Source organism: Gymnoscopelus microlampas, assembly GCF_963454915.1.
Source record: "Gymnoscopelus microlampas genome assembly, chromosome: 20".
In the NCBI taxonomy this organism is placed as follows: domain Eukaryota; kingdom Metazoa; phylum Chordata; class Actinopteri; order Myctophiformes; family Myctophidae; genus Gymnoscopelus; species Gymnoscopelus microlampas.
The window spans coordinates 3,948,568-3,971,984 of NC_139957.1; the positions used below are offsets into that span (position 1 = coordinate 3,948,568).

Below are 23,417 nucleotides of genomic sequence, written 5' to 3' on the forward strand. Positions count from 1 at the left end.
AGATTTGTCACAAATTGTCATGATTTTTGACACATTGCCACATATTAGCCCGCTGACTCCCATTTTAACAGATATTCCAGAGTCCCCCATAAGAGAAGATTTTTTTTTTTACAGCCATAGCAGTGATTTTCAACCATTTAATTTCAAGGACCCCCAGTTTGATATGCATTAGGCCCACGGACCCTCATTTGATACCATTTTGTTCTCTGGGACCCCAATCTACTCTGTAGTATCAGTGTTAAATTCAGGTGTGCAAAAATGGAACCAAATGGACCCGTTAGGACTCAGACCCATAACTTAGAGTTACAGACCCATAAGAGTCCAATTGGTTCCTAACTAATCAATCATTTGGCTGGGGAACCCCCTTAAGGACCCCTGGCGGTCCCCGGACCCCACTTTGAGAACCACCGCTAATTCTAAACCTATGTTCTTGGTGTTCTACATACAGTCAACCATTTGAAGAAATTGCAGATTGAGGCTTTAAACCATTTGCTTTTATGAAGTCTGAGACCATTAGGGTTTTTATGGAAGATGCTTCTGACCATGCATTCTATTGCTAGTTTGACCTACTCTGATACTCTATAGTCTTATTAAAATGACTGAAATCAGTCGACTATAGGCTCTTTTTTTTTAATTACGAAAGGCAACCCAGAACCTTCCGTAACCTGAAACTTCCCAGAACCCCTTAAGTTCTATAAACGATTTTTGTTCACGACTCCATAATAATCAGACCAACCCCTGAAGGTTTAGGTATGTCATACTTTTTTTTTGTTGCCGTTGTGAGCGTGAGAGCATGTACTTGTGTAGATGTGCTGTTTTCATTCATTTAGAAAAACTTTGAAAGTATAAGTTGTGGGTTCTCACCAGAACTAGGGGGGTTAGTACCACCTCCTGAGCAGTGCCCAAAGTTGGTAGTCCTTGGGCCAGACGAGATATCGCTACCACAAAGTTGGCAAAACCTTACCTATACTAAATTGTTTTTTGGGCCAATATAAGTAAATAAAAATATGATAGACTTTCCATAGGAGCAGCTTTTTATATTTTTTGACATGTTGTTATTTTTCTCTATAGGCGGATTTTCATTCATAGCCAACAACATATTAAAAGTTATATAACACACTTTTTGGACATCACACTGCTCCTTTTTTTTATAAATTAAACAAACCTGTGTCCAATTAAAGTAGTTGATGAAGTGGGTGTGGCCTATTTGGTGGTGGAGCAGTTTTTTCAGGAATCAAAGCTGAAGTAGTAGAGGCCCTAGGAGGGGTCCACGCGCGACTGCTTATTTTTTTTTCTAGTTTTGATTTTTGGCATCCATAGGACCTCTAATATTGGGATTTTGATGATCCCAAGAAAAAAAGTGGTCCCAAGTGTGTTTTTTTCAATGTTTTATTAACCCTATGAGACCTGCGGGATGGCTGGCTGGAACGCTGGCGAGACTGTCTTTCGGAGACTGTGGAACACTCAAATTTAGACGTAGCCCAAAGATAGAGATACCATTTGATTCCAGACAACCTCAGGTTTCCAATGGGACCAACCTTGTCATGCTACCTTGTCGGGAAGGGGGCTAAATACCTAATGATTCAAAGTTAAGACAACATTTTGGCGAGGGAAAAACGACCATCACCATTTTCCAAATGGTCCCTTGAGCTGTCACCTCAATATATGTGAATGAAAATGGGATACATGGATACCTACAAGCCTCTCCTGTACAGACATGACAAATGTATGCCTATCTCATGCAGTTCTGGGCAAGAACCATGCAGTGTTTTGCATGCAGTACAAATATGTAATTTCTGCCTATTGTAAAAAGGAGACCACTTCTAGGAGAGGAGACTGCATCTATAGCTGTATGAGACCACTGTACTGTATCTAGAAACCACTGTACTGTATCTAGACCACCACACTGTATCTATTGCTATATGAGACCACTTTAATGTATCTAGAGACCACTGTATTGTATATATACCACCACACTGTATCTATTGCTATATGAGACCACTTTACTGTATCTAGAGACCACTGTATTGTATATATACCACTGTACTGCATCTATTGCTACATGAGACCACTGTACTGCATATATGAGACCACTGTATTGCATCTAGACCACTGTGCTGCATCTATATCCCACTGTACTGAATCTATAAACCACTGTGCTGCATCCAATCCCACTGTACTGAATCTATAAACTACTGTACTGCATGTATAGACCATTGTACTGCATTTATAGACCACATACATTGACCACTGTACTGTATCTATAGACCACTATACTGTATCTCAACTCAACACAGCTTTAAACATGTATATATAAAGCACATTTAACATGACTATGTCGCCACAAAGGCTCGGTAGATGCAGTACAGTGATCTACAGATGCACTAGAGTGATCTACAGATGCACTAGAGTGATCTACAGATGCAGTAGAGTGATCTACAGATGCAGTAGAGTGGTCTACAGATGCAGTAGAGTGGTCTACAGATGCAGTAGAGTGGTCTACAGATACACTAGAGTGATCTACAGATGCAGTAGAGTGATCTACAGATGCAGTAGAGTGGTCTACAGATGCAGTAGAGGGGTCTACAGATGCACTAGAGTGGTCTACAGATGCAGTAGAGGGGTCTACAGATGCAGTAGAGGGGTCTACAGATGCAGTATAGTGGTCTACAGATGCAGTATAGTGGTCTACAGATGCAGTAGAGTGGTCTACAGATGCACTACAGTGGTCTACAGATGCAGTATAGGGGTCTACAGATGCAGTATAGGGGTCTACAGATGCAGTAGAGGGGTCTACAGATGCAGTATAGGGGTCTACAGATGCAGTAGAGGGGTCTACAGATGCAGTATAGTGGTCTACAGATGCAGTATAGTGGTCTACAGATGCAGTAGAGTGGTCTACAGATGCACTACAGTGGTCTACAGATGCAGTATAGGGGTCTACAGATGCAGTAGAGGGGTCTACAGATGCAGTATAGGGGTCTACAGATGCAGTATAGTGGTCTACAGATGCAGTAGAGGGGTCTACAGATGCAGTATAGTGGTCTACAGATGCAGTAGAGTGGTCTACAGATGCAGTAGAGTGGTCTACAGATGCACTAGAGTGGTCTACAGATGCACTAGAGTGGTCTACAGATGCAGTAGAGGGGTCTACAGATGCAGTATCAGTGTCCAGAGATGTCTACAGATCAAGACAGTAGTCTACAGATCACGACAGGGGTCTACAGATGCACTACATGGTCTACACAGATGCACTACAGTGGTCTATCGATACAGTACAGCAGTCTATAGATACAGTAGCTAGTCTATAGATGCAGTACAGTGGTCTTTAGATGCAGTACAATGGTCTATATATGCAGTACAGTGGTTTATAGATTCAGTACAGTGGGATATAGATGCAGCACAGTGGTCTAGATGCAATACAGTGGTCTCATATAGCTATAGATGCAGTACAGTGGTATATATATACACAATACAGTGGTCTCTAGATACAGTAAAGTGGTCTCAGATAGCAATAGATACAGTGTGGGTCTGCACTAGAGTGATCTACAGATGCAGTAGAGGGGTCTACAGATGCACTACAGTGGTCTACAGATGCAGTAGAGTGGTCTACAGATGCAGTAGAGGGGTCTACAGAAGCAGTAGAGTGGTCTACAGATGCAGTAGAGTGGTCTACAGATGCACTACAGTGGTCTACAGATGCACTAGAGTGGTCTACAGATTCAGTAGAGTGGTCTACAGATGCAGTAGAGTGGTCTACAGATGCAGTAGAGGGGTCTACAGATGCAGTAGAGTGGTCTACAGATGCACTAGAGTGGTCTACAGATGCAGTAGAGGGGTCTACAGATGCAGTAGAGGGGTCTACAGATGCAGTAGAGTGGTCTACAGATGCACTACAGTGGTCTACAGATGCACTAGAGTGGTCTACAGATGCAGTAGAGTGGTCTACAGATGCAGTAGAGTGGTCTACAGACCACTTCCAATATATTCGGTACAGTACAGTGGTTTCTAGATACAGTACAGTGGTCTCATACAGCTATAGATGCAGTCTCCTCTCCTAGAAGTGGTCTCCTTTTTACAATAGGCAGAAATTACATATTTGTACTGAATGCAAAACACTGCATGGTTCTTGCCCAGAACTGCATGACCATCTTGGATGGCATCTTGAAAATTATGCCTTTCTGCTAAGTATATTTTCCTGGATATTTGGGATGTTCTCAAGCATGCCTAAAGGTACCAGAATCAATTGAAAACCCTTTTGTATCAATGTTTAGGGAGGTTTAGTGGTACTCTTTCTTATATGCCTATTGACCGGTCTATTTCTCATAAAAAGTGCTTGTTTAAGATAAGGCTGAAAATTACCACCCCAGAATGAAATACTATGGGTAAATTATACATTTCCTGAATCCTTAGGGTCATGTCAGTATTCCAGTTGTTGTGTTTTGTGTCTCTGATGTTTCTTGATGCCACAGAACTAAAAGAAAATATATGGTTTAGGCGGAAATTGTGAGAAAAAAAAGGTTATTAAAGGTTTGAAGAGCTCCAGTGACCACTGTACTTATCATACATAGTCACCAAAGGGCTCGAATGAAAGCTCAAAGTGTCCCCTTAAAAATGATACCAAACATAAAATATAAAACATTGTAATATGCCCTGAACGTGAGCCAATACCAAGATATGCACATGTGTCTAAAATGCCATTTTTCAATGGGGGGTGGTAACTTTCGCAGCTGATAACCCCAATTTAGCTGGGCCTCAGGAAGGTCTATCATACAAAAATAATATCTAGGGATGTATAGGAATAAAAAAATCCCAACTAGAATTTGCCATCCCAGGTGGTAGCGATATGTGAGATTTTGGGGTTTGGCCCAAGGACTATGGTTCTTAGAACCTTATCTGAAACCGCGAGCCGTAGCAGCATGGAAACACATCCAGCACTTGTTTCATGGCATGCCATGGTTCGCTTGTTTCAAACGTTAAAATCTTAAACTGAATCCTGTAACGAACAGGGAGGGAGGCAAGAATCGGGCAGATGTGATCATACTTCCGTGCCCCTGTTAACAGGGAAGTGAATAGAGCAGCAAATCTTTGGATCGCGTTATCTCCTGGTTCTGAGTGAAAAACGGAAAAGGGTACCAATTGACTCAAAAACGCGTCCATGGCAGTAAAAGAGTTAAGAAGCGAGCGGCAGCGCATTGGACTAACTGTAGGCGTGACATGCAGGCTTGGCTAACGCCAACATAAAGTGCATTACAGCAGTCGGGTTGAGATAAAAGCACGAATAAGACGTTCAAAATCTAAAAGGGTTACAGCAGACTTGACTTTGCCTAAAAGGCTCAGCTGATAAAAGCTGGATTTAACAATGGAGTTAATCTGTTTGTCAAGCTTAAAATCACAGTCCAATCTTAAAGTATGTGGATCAGATGCTGTGTGTTAAGCTGTTTACATTTCAGCTCATGGTTTGTTGTGTTTTTTATCAGTAGTTTATAAATGGCGATGTTGTGGCTATTCATAATGTATGTTTGGGTCCTGGGGATACAACACATTTATCTTTCGAGTCTTGAGCTGAAAAAGTTGCCATGGTACTAACCTAATGCTTAATTTTTATACTCACTCGTATGAAGTGTCATTTGCCTATAATAGCCGCCTATAAGCTCAAAATGCTTAGCTAGGGCTGTTACACATTTATGTTGACGATTAATTGTCACTCAAATAATTGCGATTAACAATTACATTTTGTGTTTGAAACATTGTGAAGCCTTTTAGGCAAACATTGCACAGGGCAGATTTGACAAATAACTGAAATATTCAAAGAAATTATTGACATATGTAATACTATTATACATGTAAAAAAAAAAAAGCTGAAATAGCTGATCTACAAGCTTGTAGATCTGCTGTTTCTGCTTTTTTTATATTTGAAAATGTGGGGAAAAATTTCAACATGGAAACGATTATGATGATTATTTCAAATAATTGCGATTAGACAAGTATGTAATAATTGTGACAGGCCTACGCTTAGCATCGCAACACGGCGTGAGCTTGTAAATCTGCTATTGCCGGCCGGCGATACCTTGTACGACGGAAGTAGGGCTGGGGCAATAGGCTCTATTCACAGCAGACATATTATGAAGACATTCACAGGTGTTACCAATGACACTAATGAAGGCTCTCTATTGTGCGTGTTGGCTCACTGGAAACACTCTGTTACACCAGTGGGTCTACAGTTGGGGTCCAGGGACCCTCATGGGCTTCCAAATGGCCCCTTACAGGTGTGTAACTCTGAGAGTGTACGGGTCCATTTGGTTCCATTTGTACACTCTCAGAGTTATGGGGGTCGTGGAAACCACTGTGCTAGACTAAATGGAACAGAGCCTTCATTAGTATCATTGGTAACACCTGTGAAGGAAGTGATAATATGGCTGCTGTGCATAGAGCCTATTAATCTAAATCCCAATCCCCCCCCCCCTCCCAGTCGCATCGAGTGGGTGTGGCTGCACTGGAGCGAGTACCTGAAGGCGTACGAGGAGTTCGAGACGTGGCTCTGCCGGCTGCGGCGCCTCCTGGAGGCCGACGTGGAGCTGCAGCTGGGCGTGAAGGAGAAGCTGTGGCAGGTGGACCACCAGCGGGTGGCGGTGAGCGACGTGCGCGGCCAGGCGCCGCTGCTGGAGCGGCTGCTGGACGAAGCGGCGGCGCTGCACGGCCGCACCGAGGACCCCAGCGTGGAGCCCCGGGCCCAGGAGAGGCTGCAGGGGGAGTACAACGACGTCCGCGACCGCGCCGAGGTGAGAGGGTTGGGGTTGGGGGGGGGGGTTGTTCACTTCACACAGCTGAGAGCTGAATTTATGGCGTCATAATTGGCTCTGTTGGGTGGAAACTTTGTATGTCCAAAAGTTTCAAGTTTATTATCAGTGGTGGAAGAAGTACTCAGATATTTTACTTAAATAAAAGTAGCAATACCACAATATAAACATACTCTGTTACAAGTAAAAGGCCTGTGTTCAAAATGTTACTTGAGTTAAAGTTCAAAAGTATTGCCCTCAAAATATACTTAAAGCAACAAAGTAAAAGTACTAAAACGTTTGAAAATAGCAGATCTACAAGTTCACAACGCGTAAGTAAATTTACTTTCCACCACTGTTTATTAGAAAACATCATTGCTGGCGCTCGGGCGGTAAAGTCCCTGCCCACCACCGCGGAGGTTGTGTGTTTGAATCCACCATGGAGCATCCGGCTTTTTCGAGCGTCTATATGAACACAATTGGCCCGTGTTCGGGGCAGGGAAGCTGGGCGGGCAGGGTGATATATCTGCTTATTACAAGGCTTGGTTGAATGCTTGATTCCGATTAGTCAGCAGCTGAATTCAGCGGTGTGTTATTCCTGAATAATGACCGATGAGCTCTATAACAGACCGCTGTCTAATCAAAGGCTCAGAGCACCTGCTCGTATCAGCCTGCGCTGCTTGGTTTTATGCTGTATCCAACATGACAGCCATGTAAACACACGCCCCATGTCATTTACAGCTACACGTTGCTCTCAAGAATGTTTTTGAAAACATTTGAAGTGAGAAATAGACGATGCAGTAACCGAAAATGTATCTATTTGATCTACACTTCCTTGTTTGTCGAGGGGGCCGTGTTCAGCTGGGCGGATGGCCAGCAACACCAAAACGCTCGCCCCAAAACAGTCGCCCTGGGGCAAATCCGGCGGTATTCACGTGGTATTCACCACTGGTCCGCGAAAAGAATGGGGGCGAGCGTGTTTTGGGGCAAGTCTTCCGGTTACCTTATGGAATACTTTCATTGCTGTAAGCAAGGAAATACTTCATGTTGTTGTTACTTCTGGGTACATTTATTAATTTATTTATTAAGTAGCCGTGTAATAAGCGGGATAATTAACGACTACATTGGGGGGTAAAAAGCACAAAAAAAATATATCATTGCTGCATAACAGTATTCATTTAGATGTTTCTTACAGATTAAAGAGGACCGCTCTAAGATAACATAAAACAAAACCAAACATAAATCATCAAACAGTAAAAGGTTTCTATTACTTCTGGTAAAGCTTGTATGCTCTTGGGAGGAAGGACATCTGGTGCCTTTTTTCAGTGACAGGCTCTGGATCATTAGACTGCTCCCTTCTCTCAGTGAAAACTTAATTTTCAGGAAATGAAAAAATAAAATAAGTTGTGTTCCAGTGGATCCAATGTAGTTATTATTTAATGATTTAATTAATGAATACTTTTCCTTGTTCAAGATCTATAAAACCCACAGACACACTTAACCACTTTAATTTTCACTTTCTAAGAGTTTCACTAATCTACAAGCTCACAATGTTGTCGTATCGCGACACGTTGTGAACTTGTAGATCTGCTATTTTCGCTACTTTTGCTCGACACTGTTGTATGAAGAAGTAGGGCATTAATTTACAAAAAAGAAAAAAAAACGTAACAAGTTGAAATATGGACACACAAGGTTTCTGCCTGACAATATTCTCCATAATGGTAGATTTGAAAAAGTCAATATGAACAATGCTGGGTTTCATTGTGTCTTTCAACTGTGTGTCAATGCAAAACATTATCATTTCCTCTCCATCTCCCTGTGGCTTCCTCTTTGTCTTATGTGAGTCAGAAGTCCGATTTGACTGAAAATATGGAAGTAGGAGTGGCTGATGGGAGGGTGTGCCAGTGTGAGGTGTAAGGCCGGGAGGGGGGGGGGGGTGGGTGGGAGAATAGGCTCTATGCACAGCAGCCATATTGGAAAGAAATTGGGCCACTTCCTTAGGTCCAGAAGTCTTACCATGTATACTCCGCTCCGCGTCGGTGCATAATCACCCTGTCGGGATTTATTTTTCAATAATGACCAGCTACCCGGCAATTATCCCTTGCATGTACTCCTACGGGCTGGGGGAGTGTTGGGCGAGTGTTGATCGGGAGGAGTAGGACGAAGGCTCTACGTCCTCCCGGTGGGGGCTCCCCACTGGCAGGTGAGTCAGTAGGATACAACAGCAGTGACAACACACAAATGTGTGTGGGGAGGAATCAATTGGCAAAAACTACCACATTGGGGGTAAAAAGCAAAAATAAAACAAAACATCTTTGCTGCATAACGGTATGAATGTTGATGTTTCTTACAGATGAAAGAGGACCGCTCTAAGATAAATAAAACAAAACACAAATCATCAAACAGTAAAAGGTTTCTATTACTTCTGGTAAAGTTTGTATGCTCTTGGGAGGAAGGACATCTGGTGCCTTTTTTTGTGCGACTCACAGGCTGTCAGTGACAGGCTCTGGATCATTAGACTGCTCCCTTCTCTCAGCAGTCCATTGAAAACTTACTTTTCAGGAATTGATACTTTTCCTTGGTTCAAGATCTATAAAACCCACAGACACACTTAACCACTTTAATTTTCACTTTCTAAGAGTTTCACAAATCTACAAGCTCACAATGTTGTCGTATCGCGACACGTTGTGAACTTGTAGATCTGCTATTTTCACACTTTTGCTCGACACTGTTGTATGAAGAAGTAGGGCATTAATTTACAAAAAAGGAAAAAAAACATAACAAGTTGAAATATGGACACACAAGGTTTCTGCCTGACAATATTCTCCATAATGGTAGATATGAGAAAGTCAATATGAACAATGTTGGGTTTCATTGTGTCTTTCAACTGTGTGTCAAGGCAAAACAAAATATCATTTCCTCTCCATCTCCCTGTGGCTTCCTCTTTCCTCTGTCTTATGTAAGTCAGAAGTCCGATTTGACTGAAAATATGAAAGTAGGCTACATGGAGTGGCTGGTGGGAGGGTGTGCCAGTGTATGGGAGGGGGATGGGCAGGAGAATAGGCTCCATGCACAGCAGCCATATTGGAAAGAAATTGGACCTCTTCCTTACTTCCTTCAAAGGTCTTACCACTTGTACTAATTAAGGCTCTGTTCCATTTAGTGTAGCACAGTGGTTCTCAAACATTTTAATTTCAAGGACCCCCATAACTCTGGGAGTGTACACGTGGAACCAAATGGATCCATTTGGAACCCCTCAAGGAACCATGAGGGTACCTGGACCACACTTTGAGACCCACCACGGTGTAGCAGAGTGTTTCCACAATATCAGCACCCTGACTCTGTTTGACCAGAATGGAACAAGAGCCTTAATTGCTGTAGCATCATCATTGGTAACACCTGTGAAGGAAGAGGCCCTCTGTCTTAACCAATATGGCTTCAGTGCATAGAGCCTATCGCCTGTGCCCAACAAAAGAAACATAAACCTCACAGGTCATTTAAGGGAAAACCATTCACAGAGATACAGTTCTGCTACACGGTCAATCTACTGGTCAACACTTAAGAAAATGCAACGGCAGAGCCACTGTGCTTCAGCTAATATGAAGGCCTTGTGAAGGCGCGCACGTGCTGTGTGTATAGTATTCTTTATCTATTCTAAAAGTGTAGGGGATTTTTTCCCCCCTTTTATTTATGTGTGAAGAGAGGACTGGAGATGATTGAAAATTCATTTGCTGAAGAGATTGTGTGTGTTTGTGTGTGTGTGTGTGTGTGTGTGTGTGTGTGTGTGTGTGTGCATGTGGTAGGCTGGTTAGGTGAGGGCAGGAGTGAGATATTTCTTTTTAGTTTCCAGTATATTTGAGACGGCAACAAGTTGACTCATTTGGATTGAACCTCAACAACACAAGGAAAATGAAATTGCTACCTCACAGTATGTTTTGACTTTAAAACTGCTTGGAACAGAATTGAGTCCCTGCAGAAAAGGTTGCATTTATCTGAAGGTAATTGTCAACAGATAATTAGGAACAGGAAGAAGTAGCCTTCTGGAGTTGCCTTTTGCTACTCCAGAAGGAACTGATTTGCATCTCCATTGCAGATACTGTTTTATTTAGCAGCGTGCATTATCAATGATGTTGTTGTTTTGGTGCTAGCTGCTATTTACAGCGAGACAGACGAACGGACGGCAGGGTTCCTCTTCACTTTTTTCATGTGGCTGTTTGAAATGTCAGGCACAAAAGAGTCTGACTTTGGTGTACTATATCAAACAAACTCATTTTAGTGGTTCACACTCATTCCAAAAAGGCCGTCTGGTGGCAAAGAACTGATTCAAAGGGGAGTGTTGTTATTAAAAACATGACCTTTTTTTTGTGCGTGGTAGGGTGTTTTTTTTTTTCTTTGCTGTGCATCGGTGTTGTTCACCGAAAATAGCAGATCTACAAGCTTGCGGCGCGTTGTGAGCTTGTGAATCTGCTATTTTCTGTGCACGGTGAGTAGCAGATCTACAAGCTCGAAACGCGCCGCTTGCGGATCTGCTACTTTTGATGCTTTTGTGTGAGGCTGTAGTATGATCAAGTAGGGCGTTTATTTACGAAAAAACGCAAAACGTTAAAATATGGACATAGGAGGTTTCTGCTCGACAGCAACTATATGATATATACTCTCAGGCATTACCCACGGACTCACAGAGATGTTGCCTCGCACCCGTGTCTTTTGTTACCAGCTTTCCAATGGCTATTGTTCAGCAGAACCATATTCTTGTCTGCTCTCTGATCTATTGTTTCAGATTTTTTTGTTGTCAGGAATTTGGACGTCCTTTGCTGTTAAAATAACATACTGTACTTAACCCATTTAGACCGGGAAATAATCGGTGTCATTTTTAGATTGCTTTGGCTATTCAAAAATATCAGATACAGTATACAAGCTCAGAGCTTGTAGATCTGCTATTTTTGAGGGGGGAAAAAATAGCAAAATCTGTGTAAATCTTTGAATATATGTTTTTTAAAGCTAACATTTGTAGCTCTAATCTTTGCTTCTGGGGATTCTACAAATGTCTTCTAAATCCTAACAAAAAACGTATGTTGCTGTAAGTTGCTGCAGTGGTTCTCAAACTTTCTTCATGTCAAGGACCCCCAAAATGATATGTATTTGGCCACGGACCCCCCCCATCTCAAAATATGTTGTTCCAGGGACCCCCCAGAAGCACAGATTGGATTTTTTTTCTTCTCGCTTTAGCCCAAAAAAAATAGTTTTCAAAGATTTGCACACATTTTCATGATGTTTCTAAAATAGCAGATCTACAAGCTTGTGCGCTATGAGCTTGTATATCTGCTATTTTTGAATAGCCAAAGAAATCTTGAAATGACACACAGATGCGTTCCCTGTCTTAATGGGTTAAAACAGAATTCGTTTTTTTTTTAATGAGGGAACGGGAGGTCTTTTTGAGATTCATCCAAAAAAGCCCCTGATCAAACAGTGTTATTTTAGTTAAACCTTATGATCCTAACGCTTTGACATCCCGCTTGATTCTCTCTCGGCGTAAACACCACGCAGGAGCGCCTGTTGCAGCTTCAGAAGATCGCGGAGGAGCACCAGATGTACAAGGGCTGTGTTCACAAGTTCCAGGCGTGGCTGCTGTCAAAGACCAAGGAGCTCAGCGAGCTGTTGGACAAGAAGGATACAGCCGAGAACAGGCTCAAAGCATTGCAGGTGACGAGGACAAAAAAAAACATGTTTCTTTTACAGCGAGCAAACAAACAAGACAGCAAGGACATCCAGAGTGAAACTTTTCTGTTTTTCTTTTGGTTGTCATGTTTATTTCAGACTTTTACGTGTTATCTCCTGGTTATTTGTGACAAACGGAAAAATGAAAAAAAAAATAATAATAAAGAATAATTTTAGATTTTTTTTTTTTGTAAAAATATATTTTTTTAACATTGAAGTGAATGGAGCAGCAACTTTTTGGAAAGCAATAGCTAAATTCTCTTTTTCACGCTGTTTCACAAATCACAGATTGGGACATGGCCTGACAAAACTAGATTTTTTAAGACCTTAAGATCGGTGCCGTGCTATGAGCTTGTATATCTGCTATTTTTGAATGGCCAAAGAAATCACAAGAAGTGACACAGGATGCGTTCCCGGTTTGAATGGTTAATCCATGATATAACGTAATAAAAAACCCCGTCTCTCTTGTCCTCCCCCGCCCCCGCAGGCCTTGGACGACAGCGTGGCCGGCGAGGAGAGCACCCTGCAGCACATCGAGCGGGTGGCGGAGGCGGTGCGGGCCAACACCTCGCCGCGGGGGGCCGAGGCGGCCGTGGAGGAGGCGGAGGAGCTGCGCCTGGGCTGGCAGAGGCTGCGGCAGGGCCTGTGCGAGGCGGGCGACGGCCTGCGCTCCAGCCGGGACTGCCACGGCCAGTACGTGGCCCGGTGCCGGCGCCTCGCCGAGGACGTGGCCCGCCTCGCGGCGCTGCTCCGCGGGGTGGGCCGCGAGCTGGAGGAGGAGGAGGAGGGGCGGCGGCGCGAGGCCGGAGAGCGGACGGAAGAGCAGATGGTGGGACAGTGGAGGAAGTACACGGTGTGTGTGTGGTCTAGGGAGAAAAAAAACAGGCTACTGCGTATGTGATTCTTTTGTTTTGTAAATGGGTCGGTTCAGGTAGGGTTTGGTTTGGAAAGGAGGAATTCTCTTTTTTATATAATAGGCTCTATGCACAGCAGCCATATTGGACAGAAATTGGGCCTCTTCCTTGCTTCCTTCACAGGTGTTACCAATGACACTAATGAAGGCTCTGTTCCATTTAGTGTAGCACAGTGGTTCTCAAACCTTTTAATTTCAAGGACCCCCATAACTCTGAGAGCGTACAAATGGAACCAAATGGACCCGTAGGGTCCATTTGGTTCCATTTGTACGCTCTCAGAGTTACACACCTTCTAAGGGGCCATTTGGAACCCCCTCAAGGAACCATGAGGGTCCCTGGACCACACTTTGAGACTCACTGGTGTAGCAGAGTGTTTCCAGTGAGGCAACACCCTGACCTCTGTTTGACCAGAATGGAACAGAGCCTTCATTAGTGTCATTGGTAACAACCTGTGAAGGAAGTAAGAAGAGGCCCTATTTCTCTTCAAAATGGCTGCTGTGAATAGAGCCTATTGTAAACAACTAGGCCATACCCGTCGGGGGATATAAGCACCCAAAGGGCAGTTTGTGTTATGCGCTGTGCACAGACAGTATATCGGGGATGGAAAGTGACTGTTGGTACCTGCAACAGTTCCAACACACACACACGCATGCGCGTTATCGTGTCCACACACACACACACACACACACACAAAGGCGGATGGACCCGCACGTGTCCCTTCGCCACATCCCGGACCCACAGTGAACACACACATGCGAACCCACACAGACACACACAGCACGCACGCGTTGCGCCTCCCTCCCACACACACGCCCTGCACGCGCGCACGCGTCGCGTCCCGTCACCGTGTCCTGGACCCACAGTGCACACACAGACACACACATAAGCACGTTCTCTGTGTGTGCTTGTGCCAGACGGCAACAGTCCTAACAGAGTGGGTCTGTGGATTTCGACGCATGCGCAGTTGGATCATTCATCCCATCTATCGGGAGGGGCCAACCCATAGATCAAGGGGCTGTTACCATGCCGATATTCTTTAACATAAAAACGCTCATAAACAGCTTTGAGTTTGGGTGAAGTGAAAAACAGGCTTCCTCACGGTGGCCATTTGCTAATGATGAATGGCCATGTGCAAGTGCAGAGCAATTGCTTCAGCCACTGAGGAGAACCACGCACGGCAGGCTGACTGACTGACTGACATTCCGTTAATTATATGTAGGATATATTTATTTTATGTATCTATTGAGGCCTAATATGAATACAATGCTACCACTGAGTGAATGTTTCAAGTAAACAGACAAACTAGGCCTAACACAGTTAGAGTTATATAACGTAGCTTTCGGGGGGAAAAACCCTCATAATATCTGAGTCTAATATCAAAAAGTTGCAAAAATAGCAGATCTACAAGGTCAAAACTCTTGTAGATTGGCTATTTCGCTCTGCCCGACAGCAACGATAAACAAACACGAACGAACGCATACAGACCATAGATACAGACCGGTAGGTTAATAGACTTTGTGGACTTCTTTATATTTATTTCATTTTATCTTTTTTTGTCTCACGTTGGCTGCTCATTTCTCATCCCTTTGCTGGTGCACTCCCAAACAAATGTATTTATTTATTTTTCTACAATTTTGCTGAAGGAAATAAATGTTCTTTCTTTGTCCTTTCAAAACAGAGCAAGGATTCTTCTATTCGTCCTTCTCTTCTCTCCTCCTCCTCAAACCCTCTCCTTTTTGCCACCTCATCCAGTGGCGTGCTCACCTTTTTCATTCCTTTTTCATTCCAACAACCACTTCTCCCCGTCAGCAGTGGTGTAAAGTAACCAAGTACATTTACTCAAGTACAGTACTTAAGTACAATTTTGAGGTACTTTTACTTCACTGGAGTATTTCCAATTGTCTATACTTTTACTTCTACTCCACTACATCTCAGAGGCAAATATTGTACTTTTACTCCACTACAATTATTTGAAAACTTTAGTTACTTTTTAGATATACATTATGATATTATAAAACATACATTAGCCACTTTAGCCCTATTTTATACTTAGGCCATTTGAAAATAGCAGATCTACAAGCTCTCAACGCGTCGCATCGCGACGCGTTGTGAGCTTGTAGATCTGCTATTTTCAAACATTTTTGTACTTTTACTTTTGATACTTTAAGTACATTGTTATACCAATACTTTTGTACTTTTACTCAAGCACATTTTGAATTTTGGACTTTCACTTGTAACAGAGTATTTCTACATTGCCGTATTGGTACTTTTACGTAAGTAAATAATGTGAGTACTTTTTTTCCACCACTTCTTCTATTCTTCCTTCTCTTCTCTCTCCTCCTCAAACCCTCTCCTTTTTGCCACCTCATCCAGTGGCGTGCTCACCTTTTCCGTTCCTTCCTCTTTTTCATTCCATCAACCACTTCTCCCTGTCAGCGACAATACAGACGAGCGAGACGTGACTTGACTGCATGCCCTCAAACTGCAGTGTTGTCACCAGGACAGTAAAACGTTTTACGAGCAATCTTGCTAAAGATTGGTTTGAATACCTGATTGGTAGAAGTGTTGACACTTTAAGTACCTCTGGTAGAACGGGCCTGCATGCCCCGAGGCCGGAATACCTGAACGGAGGTGGTTTTGCGGATGACGACGAAGATAAGCTGTGGTGGTGTTGAGAGCGGTTATCTCACGCTGTCACACTTGTGTGTTTGCCTGTTGTCAGCCTTTTTAATAATTTGTCAACCTTTTTCTTATCCAGACAAGGCGTTGCACACAGGGCGTTCCGGGCACGCCCTGTGTTACATCGTGTGACGAACTCGACACAGAGCAGAGGCACCCGGGACAGCCATGGAAGCCGCTATGTGACACTGAGTGGCTTTCCTGGCATGACTGAGCATAAATTAGGCTTAGCACAGGACGTTCCAGGAACGCCCTGTTTTAACCCACTAAGACCTGGGACGCATCTGTGTCACTTTTTGATTTGAGCTAAAAAAGCATTATTTTACACTTTGGATATTCAAAAATAGCAGATATACAAGCTCATAGCACGGCACCGAGTGCCGCGCTATGAGCTTGTAGATCTGCTATTTTTGAAAAAACGTATTTTTTTTGCAAATCTTGAGATTTGAGTTACAAAAGCGAACATTTGTAACTCAAATCTTTGCTTCTGGGCGAGTCAACAGTTTTTTGAAAAAACGTATGTCGCCATAATATCAGTGGTTCTTTTTTCCATGTCAAGGACCCCCAAAATGATATGTATTTGGCCACGGACCCCCATCTAAAAATATATGTTCCAGGGACCCCCAGAAGCATAGATTCGAGTTAAAAATGTTTCGCTTTAAAACAATATATATTAAAAGATTTGCACATATTTTCACGATTTTTCAAAAATATTTTTGAATAGCCAAAGTGTAAAATAATATTTTTTTAGCTCAAATCAAAAAGTGACACAGATGTGTTTCAGGTCTTAATGGGTTAAACCAAATGTACAGTTTTTAAGTTGCTTGATTCAATATTTAGATATTCGTTTTACCAGACACAACGCAAATATTGAATCAAGCAACTCGTCTTCGGTCCACACAAAAGTTGCCCGTGGCATTAATGACTCCAGGAAGTGTTTTCAAGTGAAGTGCCCCTTTAATGACGGGATAGACAAAGGCCAAGCCATTTTCATCTCTTGTGTGCAGAAAGTTAGGATGTTTTGATGAGTGGGGTGTTTTTTTTCGCCGAAGCACATTTTCACATCTTGCTTCAACATTATATATATATGAATTAGCGCAAGAAAGAACTCCTTGCTTGTTTTCCCTTTTCCCATAATGATAATGACTGTTGAAAAGGATACTTTGCACCAGTGGCGGAAGACGTAGTCTTAACCCATTAAGACCTGGAACTGTGTCATTTTTAGATTTGAGCTAAAAAGCATTATTTTACACTTTGGCTATTCAAAAATCGTGAAAATGTGTGCAAATCTTTGAATATATATATTTTTAGAGCGAACATTTTAAACTCAAATCTTTGCTTCTGGGGGTCCCTGGAACAAAATATTTTGATGGGGGTCCGTGGCCAAATACATATAATTTTGGGGGTCCTTGACATGAAAAAGATTGAGCACCACTGATATAGAAACATACGTTTTTCAGAATTCTGTTGAGATTTAGGAGACATGTAGAATCGGCTTCAGGTCTCAATGGGTTAAGGTAGCAATACCACAAGGTAGAAAGAAATAATCTGTTACAAGTAAGAGGCCTGTTTTTAAAAAAATGGACTTGAGGAAAAGTACAAGAGTTTGGCGTCAAAATACACTTAGTAAAAGTACTCGAATGTTTAAAAAATGTTAAAATTCTTCTAGAAAATAGCCGATCTACAAGCTCACGTTGCGCTGTGATACAAGGAGTATCTATTGGCCTTTAGTCTGACCACTTTGGCTTGCAATCAACTGGGAAAACCGAATTTCCCCCGCGGCATCAAATCAGGTCTCAATTAATACATACATAATGAATTAATTATAATTAATTGATCAATTAATTATCCATCTCACATGTGTCTTCGTAGGGCGTGAAGAGCACCCTGGAGGCAGAGGAGGCTCAGGTGGAGCACCTCAAGGCTCAGCTCAAGGAACTCTTCCGATTCTCGGAGGACTCTCGCCACCTCTCCGACGACGTCCTGGCCGTGGTGAAGGAGCATCAGAGGTAAGAAGAGGGGAAAGCTGTCCAACCTTTTTTTATTTATTTAACCCATTAACACAATGGCTGCCAATGACGTATATATACGTCTTTTAATTATCAGCTGTTGTCCGCCAATGACGTATATATACGTCATGGAAAAAAAAAAAAAAATTAAAAATGTTTTATTTTTTATTTTTTTTATAATTTCAACCCTTGTCGAATTACGAACAGATTAGGAGCTAAAAATGTTCGAAGATTTGCTGCTCCATTCACTTCAATGTTAAAATTCAAACGGACAAACAATTCACTTTGTTTTTTGGTTTAAAACTACTGGTTTTGAGCTATATTGAAACATCAAACAACACATGTCAACGAGGTCAAAATGACCTCGTTGACATTTGTGAAACCACACCTGAATCTCATCTGTGATTAGAAACCATCTGGGGATCAATCATACTGGAGGAAAAAAATCTGTGGCTACGCGAACAGGTACCAAAATCATGGCAAAACCCTGGCAGAGGCTACAGACTGTTCTGAAAAAACTCTGGCAGGCAATGGAACGCGTCAGTGTCACTTCTTGATTTGAGCTAATATTTTGCACTTCGGCTATTCAAAAATAGCAGATCTACAAGCTCATAGCGCGGCACAGAGTGCCGCGCTATGAGCTTGTAGATCTGCTATTTTTGAAAAATCGAGAAAATGTGTGCAAATTTAATATATTTATATTCTTTTAAAGCGAACATTTTTAACTCAAATCTTTGCTTCTGGGGGGGGTCCCTGGAACAACATATTTTGAGATGGGGGTCCGCGGCCTAATACATATCATTTTGGAGGTCCTAGACATGAATAAGTTTGAGAACCACTGATATAGAAACATAGGTTTTTCAGAAAACTGTTAGGATTTAGAAGACATTTGTAGAATCGGCTTCAGGTCTTAATGGGTTAAAGGACTCGTTTCTGCAGGTGCACAAAATGATCGCCACCGTCGGGTGGAAACCTTGAGTGTCCAAAACGGTTGCTTTTCAGGAAATGGAAGGAAAAAAAAACCCTGTGTTCCAATAGCAGTGGTGGAAAAAGTACTCAAATTATTTCTTTACTTAAGGAAAAGTACCAATACTGCAATATAGAAATAATCTGTTGCAAGTAAAAGTCGAGAATTCAACATTGGGTAAAAGTACAAAAGTATTGGCATCATAATGTACTTAAAGTACCAAAAGTAAAAGTGCTAAAATGTTTGAAAATAGCAGATCTACAAGCTCACAATGAGCTTGCAGATCGGCTATTTTCAAATAGCCTAGGTATAAAATAGGGCTAAAGTGGTTAATGTATGTTTTATAATATCATAATTTATATCTGAAGAGTAACTAGTGACTGAAGTTCTCAAATAATTGTAGTGGAGTAAAAGTACAATATTTGCCTCTGAGTAAAAGTTTTGGAAATTGTAAATACTCTACCTCAAAAGGGTACTTAAGTACAGTAAATGGACTTACTTTTCCACCACTGGAAAAACAAACAAAAAAACGTTGGTGTGGGCACTCGATTTACAGCAGTCAAAAGACGTCATTGGCAGAGACTTAATGTCTCTGCCAACTGAGTTAATGTGATCTCCCCCTCTGAAATAAACACTCCTTGGTTTCAGTTGTGTGTAAACAATAACAGCAATTCTCACAGCCGTTGTCCTCCAAACCCCACCTCCATTCGCTGTCATTAGAACGGAGGGAGCGCTCCCTATACTCACGGCAGCAGAACCTGTCTGCTCGGCATGATTTCCATCAGCTGCAGCCCCCCCGAGCCTAATTTATGCTCCGTCGCGTTATTGTCAGTTATTGACGAAGTCCATATGTCTCGCTAGGGAGTGCCTAATCAGCCTACACACAAGAGGACGTTGAAGGAAATGAAACCAGCGCTCCCCAAAACAACGGGTTTGGGGATCTGTCGGGAATTGATTACATGAAACCGGTCTCAATGTTTGTAAACAAATAATTGGTATATGGATCCAATGTAGTTATTTTTTAGTCATTTTAACACATCGACTGCCTAGATCGAGTTAACTCGATAATAGTAATCCAGCGCTCGACTGCCTAGATCGAGTTATCTCGATATTAGGTATTTTCATTGGTTTCATCTGTGATCGCGCGGGTCTGTTTACTTTTCATCATCACTTTCGTTTTCCGCCTACGTCACACTCACCCGAAGCCGGATGTAAAAAAAAAAATTCGTTTCCGGGTCACATCGTTTTTCTCCGGTCATTTTCGTCCAGAATAGAGAAAAACCCTTTTTTGGACACGCTATAAAATACAAAGGGAAAGCTCCCCTTTTATTTTCTTTGGTCCGGGTGACGATCAGGCATCGTCGTCGTGTATCACATCGTATCACAAGCCGATCAGAGATTGTCGAAGACAATCACATCCGGTTCATGTTGTTTTGACTGTTTGAGCCTGGAGGGAGGGGGGGGCGAGTCAGCGAGTCATCGAGGGTGTCATTTTGCTGCGCTCTGCTGGTCGATCGTCGTATGTGTTCAAAACCATGGCCTGAGAAACTTAAATGCATTTAAATGCAGAAAATAGAGAAAACAAAAAAACACGCAAATCGCTGGCAGCCAAGGGGGTAAATTTGGAATAAACTCTGGCAGTCAATGTGTTAACATGTTTAACCCATTGAGACCTGAAGCCGATTCTACATGTCTCCTAAATCTCAACAGTTTTCTGAAAAACGTATGTTTCTATATCAGTGGTGCTCAATCTTTTTCATGTCAAGGACCCCAACAATGATATATATTTGGCCACGGACCCCCATCAAAATATTTAGTTCCAGGGACCCCCAGAAGCAAAGATTCGAGTTAAAAATGTTCGCTTTAAAAATATATATATTCAAAGATTTGCACACATTTTCACGCATTTTCAAAAATAGCAGATCTACAAGCTCGTAGCGCGGCACTCGGTGCCGCGCTATGAGCTTGTATATCTGCTATTTTTGAATAGCCCAAAGTGTAAAATAATGATTTTTAGCTCAAATCTAAAAATGACACAGTTCCAGGTCTTAATGGGTTAACACAAAAATGGCCAATCTACACGCTTGTAGATTCCTATGAAGTAGGGCATTCATTTATGGGAACAAAAAAAAAAGTTGATGCATGGAGATACAAGGTTTCTGCCTGATAGCAACGATATGCTGTATAAATACTGTTTGTGGAATGCTAGTGTTAATGAACAGTTGTAGAGAATTGGGTTACAATAGAGTGCTACACGGGGTCATCCGGAGTCCGACCAAGAGTAAAAAGTTTTAAAGTTTTTATGATTTCTAATTAGTATGGTGAATAGTTTCTATGAACGGTCATAACCTTCAATTAGCGAGGATAATTCACATGTTTTCTTCCAGCTCATTTCATTTAACATTCGTAACCCGGGATGAGATTAACTCGCGCCTTCCAATTAGTGGGACATCTCGTTAACCCATTGAGACCTGGAACTGTGTCATTTTTAGATTTGAGCTAAAAAGCATTATTTTACACTTTAGGCTATTCAAAAATAGCAGATATACAAGCTCATAGCGCGGCACCGAGTGCCGCGCTACGAGCTTGTGGATCTGCTATTTTTGAAAAATCGTGAAAATGTGTGCAAATCTTCTGAATATATATATTTTTAAAGCGAACATTTTTAACTCAAATCGTTGCTTCTGGGGGTCCCTGGAACAACATATTTTGATGGGGGTCCGCGGCCAAATACATATCATTTTGGGGGTCCTTGACATGAAAAAGATTGAGCACCACTGATATAGAAACATACGTTTTTCAGAAAACTGTTGAGATTTAGGAGACATGTAGAATCGGCTTCAGGTCTCAATGGGTTAATACATTGGACCCGTTGTTATAATCCAGATATTCTGTTGGGTATATGGGGATACGAGGACAAGTGAGAAAAACAAAGCGGGGATCACCCGTTTTCACCTCTGAAACGGGAAGGGACGAGGCCCGGGGCGCCGTGCGGACTGCCCTGGCCAAAAAAAAAAAAAAGCACCCCGGGTGCAGGGGTGCGTTTCGTTTCCCTCGGGGAGCCCGGCCGCACCGGAAAACCGAGCGCTTCCCGTTCCGCTTTTCTCGCTTCTACTGGTTTCTCATATGTACTGTAACATTTACACCCAATTTCGAAAGCCATCTTGCAGACGGCTGCTGTCGGGGCAGAAATCTAGTATCTCCATACTTGAACGTTTTTTTTCCGTAAATGAATACCCTATTAAGGCACCTCGGCTCAATGTAGCCTGACAGCGTGTCGCGGGTTCGACTCCCGATCCCGGCGGCCTTTGCCTGCATGTCACTCCCCATCTCTCTCCCCATTCCCTGTCAGCCTAATGTCCTGTCAAATAAAGGCATAAAAGCCCCCAACAAAAAAAGTAGAGCATTCGTTTAGTAGGGCCTACTAAAAGTAATGAAAATAGCCGATCTACAAGCTCGCAGCGCGTCACGTTGTGAGCTTGCAGATCGGCTATTTTCACTCTTTTCTTTTTTAACCCATTAAGACCTGGAACGCATCTTTGTCACTTTAGATTTCTTTGGCTATTCAAAAATAACAGATATACAAGCTCATAGCGCGGCACCGAGTGCCGCGCTATGAGCTTGTAGATCTGCTATTTTTGAAAAATCTTGATTTTTTTTTTTGTTCGATTTTTTTCAAAAAACTGTTAGGATTTCAATTTTTTTAAAGAATCGCCTCAGGTCTTAATGGATTAAATATATAAAAAGGAACGGGTTTGGACATACAAGGTTTCCCCCCCCGACACCGGCGAGGATATTCCACTTTTGATTTATTCATTGTTATTGTTGAATGGATCTGAGGAAGCATAGCTAAGGTGTTGGCACTTTGAACACTGCCGAGCGCTGCGTGCGTGCAGACGCCCGCCCCCGATTTGCATAGATCAACTGCCTGTAGCACATGCCACATCCCACACCATACTGATTAGCTCTGATCTCAGCGCTATAGCCCCCCTGGCGGAGCAATCAACACTTTGCAAGCGCTGTGTGTGTGGATGTATGTGGGAGTTGTTGTTGTGGTGGTGAACTATTGTGACTTCACTTAACCCATGAAGACCGGGAACGCATCTGTGTCATTTTTTGATTTCTTTCTTTGATTGATTTCATTCTTTTTCTTAGGCTATGAGCTTGTAGATCTGCTATTTTTTGACAAAGCGTGAAAGTTTGTGCAAATATTTGAATATGTATGTATTTTTTTTAAGTGAATATTTGAAACTCAAATCTTTGCTTTTGGGGGTTCTAAAAATGTCTTCTAAATCCTAACAGTTTTTATGAAAAAAAACTATGTTGCTATAATAATAATCAGTGGTTCTCA

The 23,417-nt window shown here is 42.3% G+C and overlaps 1 protein-coding gene across 1 annotated transcript in view; it reads left to right on the top strand.

Annotated features, from left to right (window-relative positions):
• The window catches only part of syne3 (spectrin repeat containing, nuclear envelope family member 3), a 106,632-nt gene that overhangs the window by 14,413 nt on the left and 68,802 nt on the right, over positions 1-23,417 (top strand). The window contains exons 4-7 of the mRNA XM_084045241.1: positions 6,473-6,782; positions 12,327-12,482; positions 12,985-13,350; positions 17,963-18,099. Coding sequence (XP_083901367.1) covers positions 6,473-6,782; positions 12,327-12,482; positions 12,985-13,350; positions 17,963-18,099 — 969 coding nt within the window. The remainder of the gene's footprint in view (positions 1-6,472; positions 6,783-12,326; positions 12,483-12,984; positions 13,351-17,962; positions 18,100-23,417) is intronic.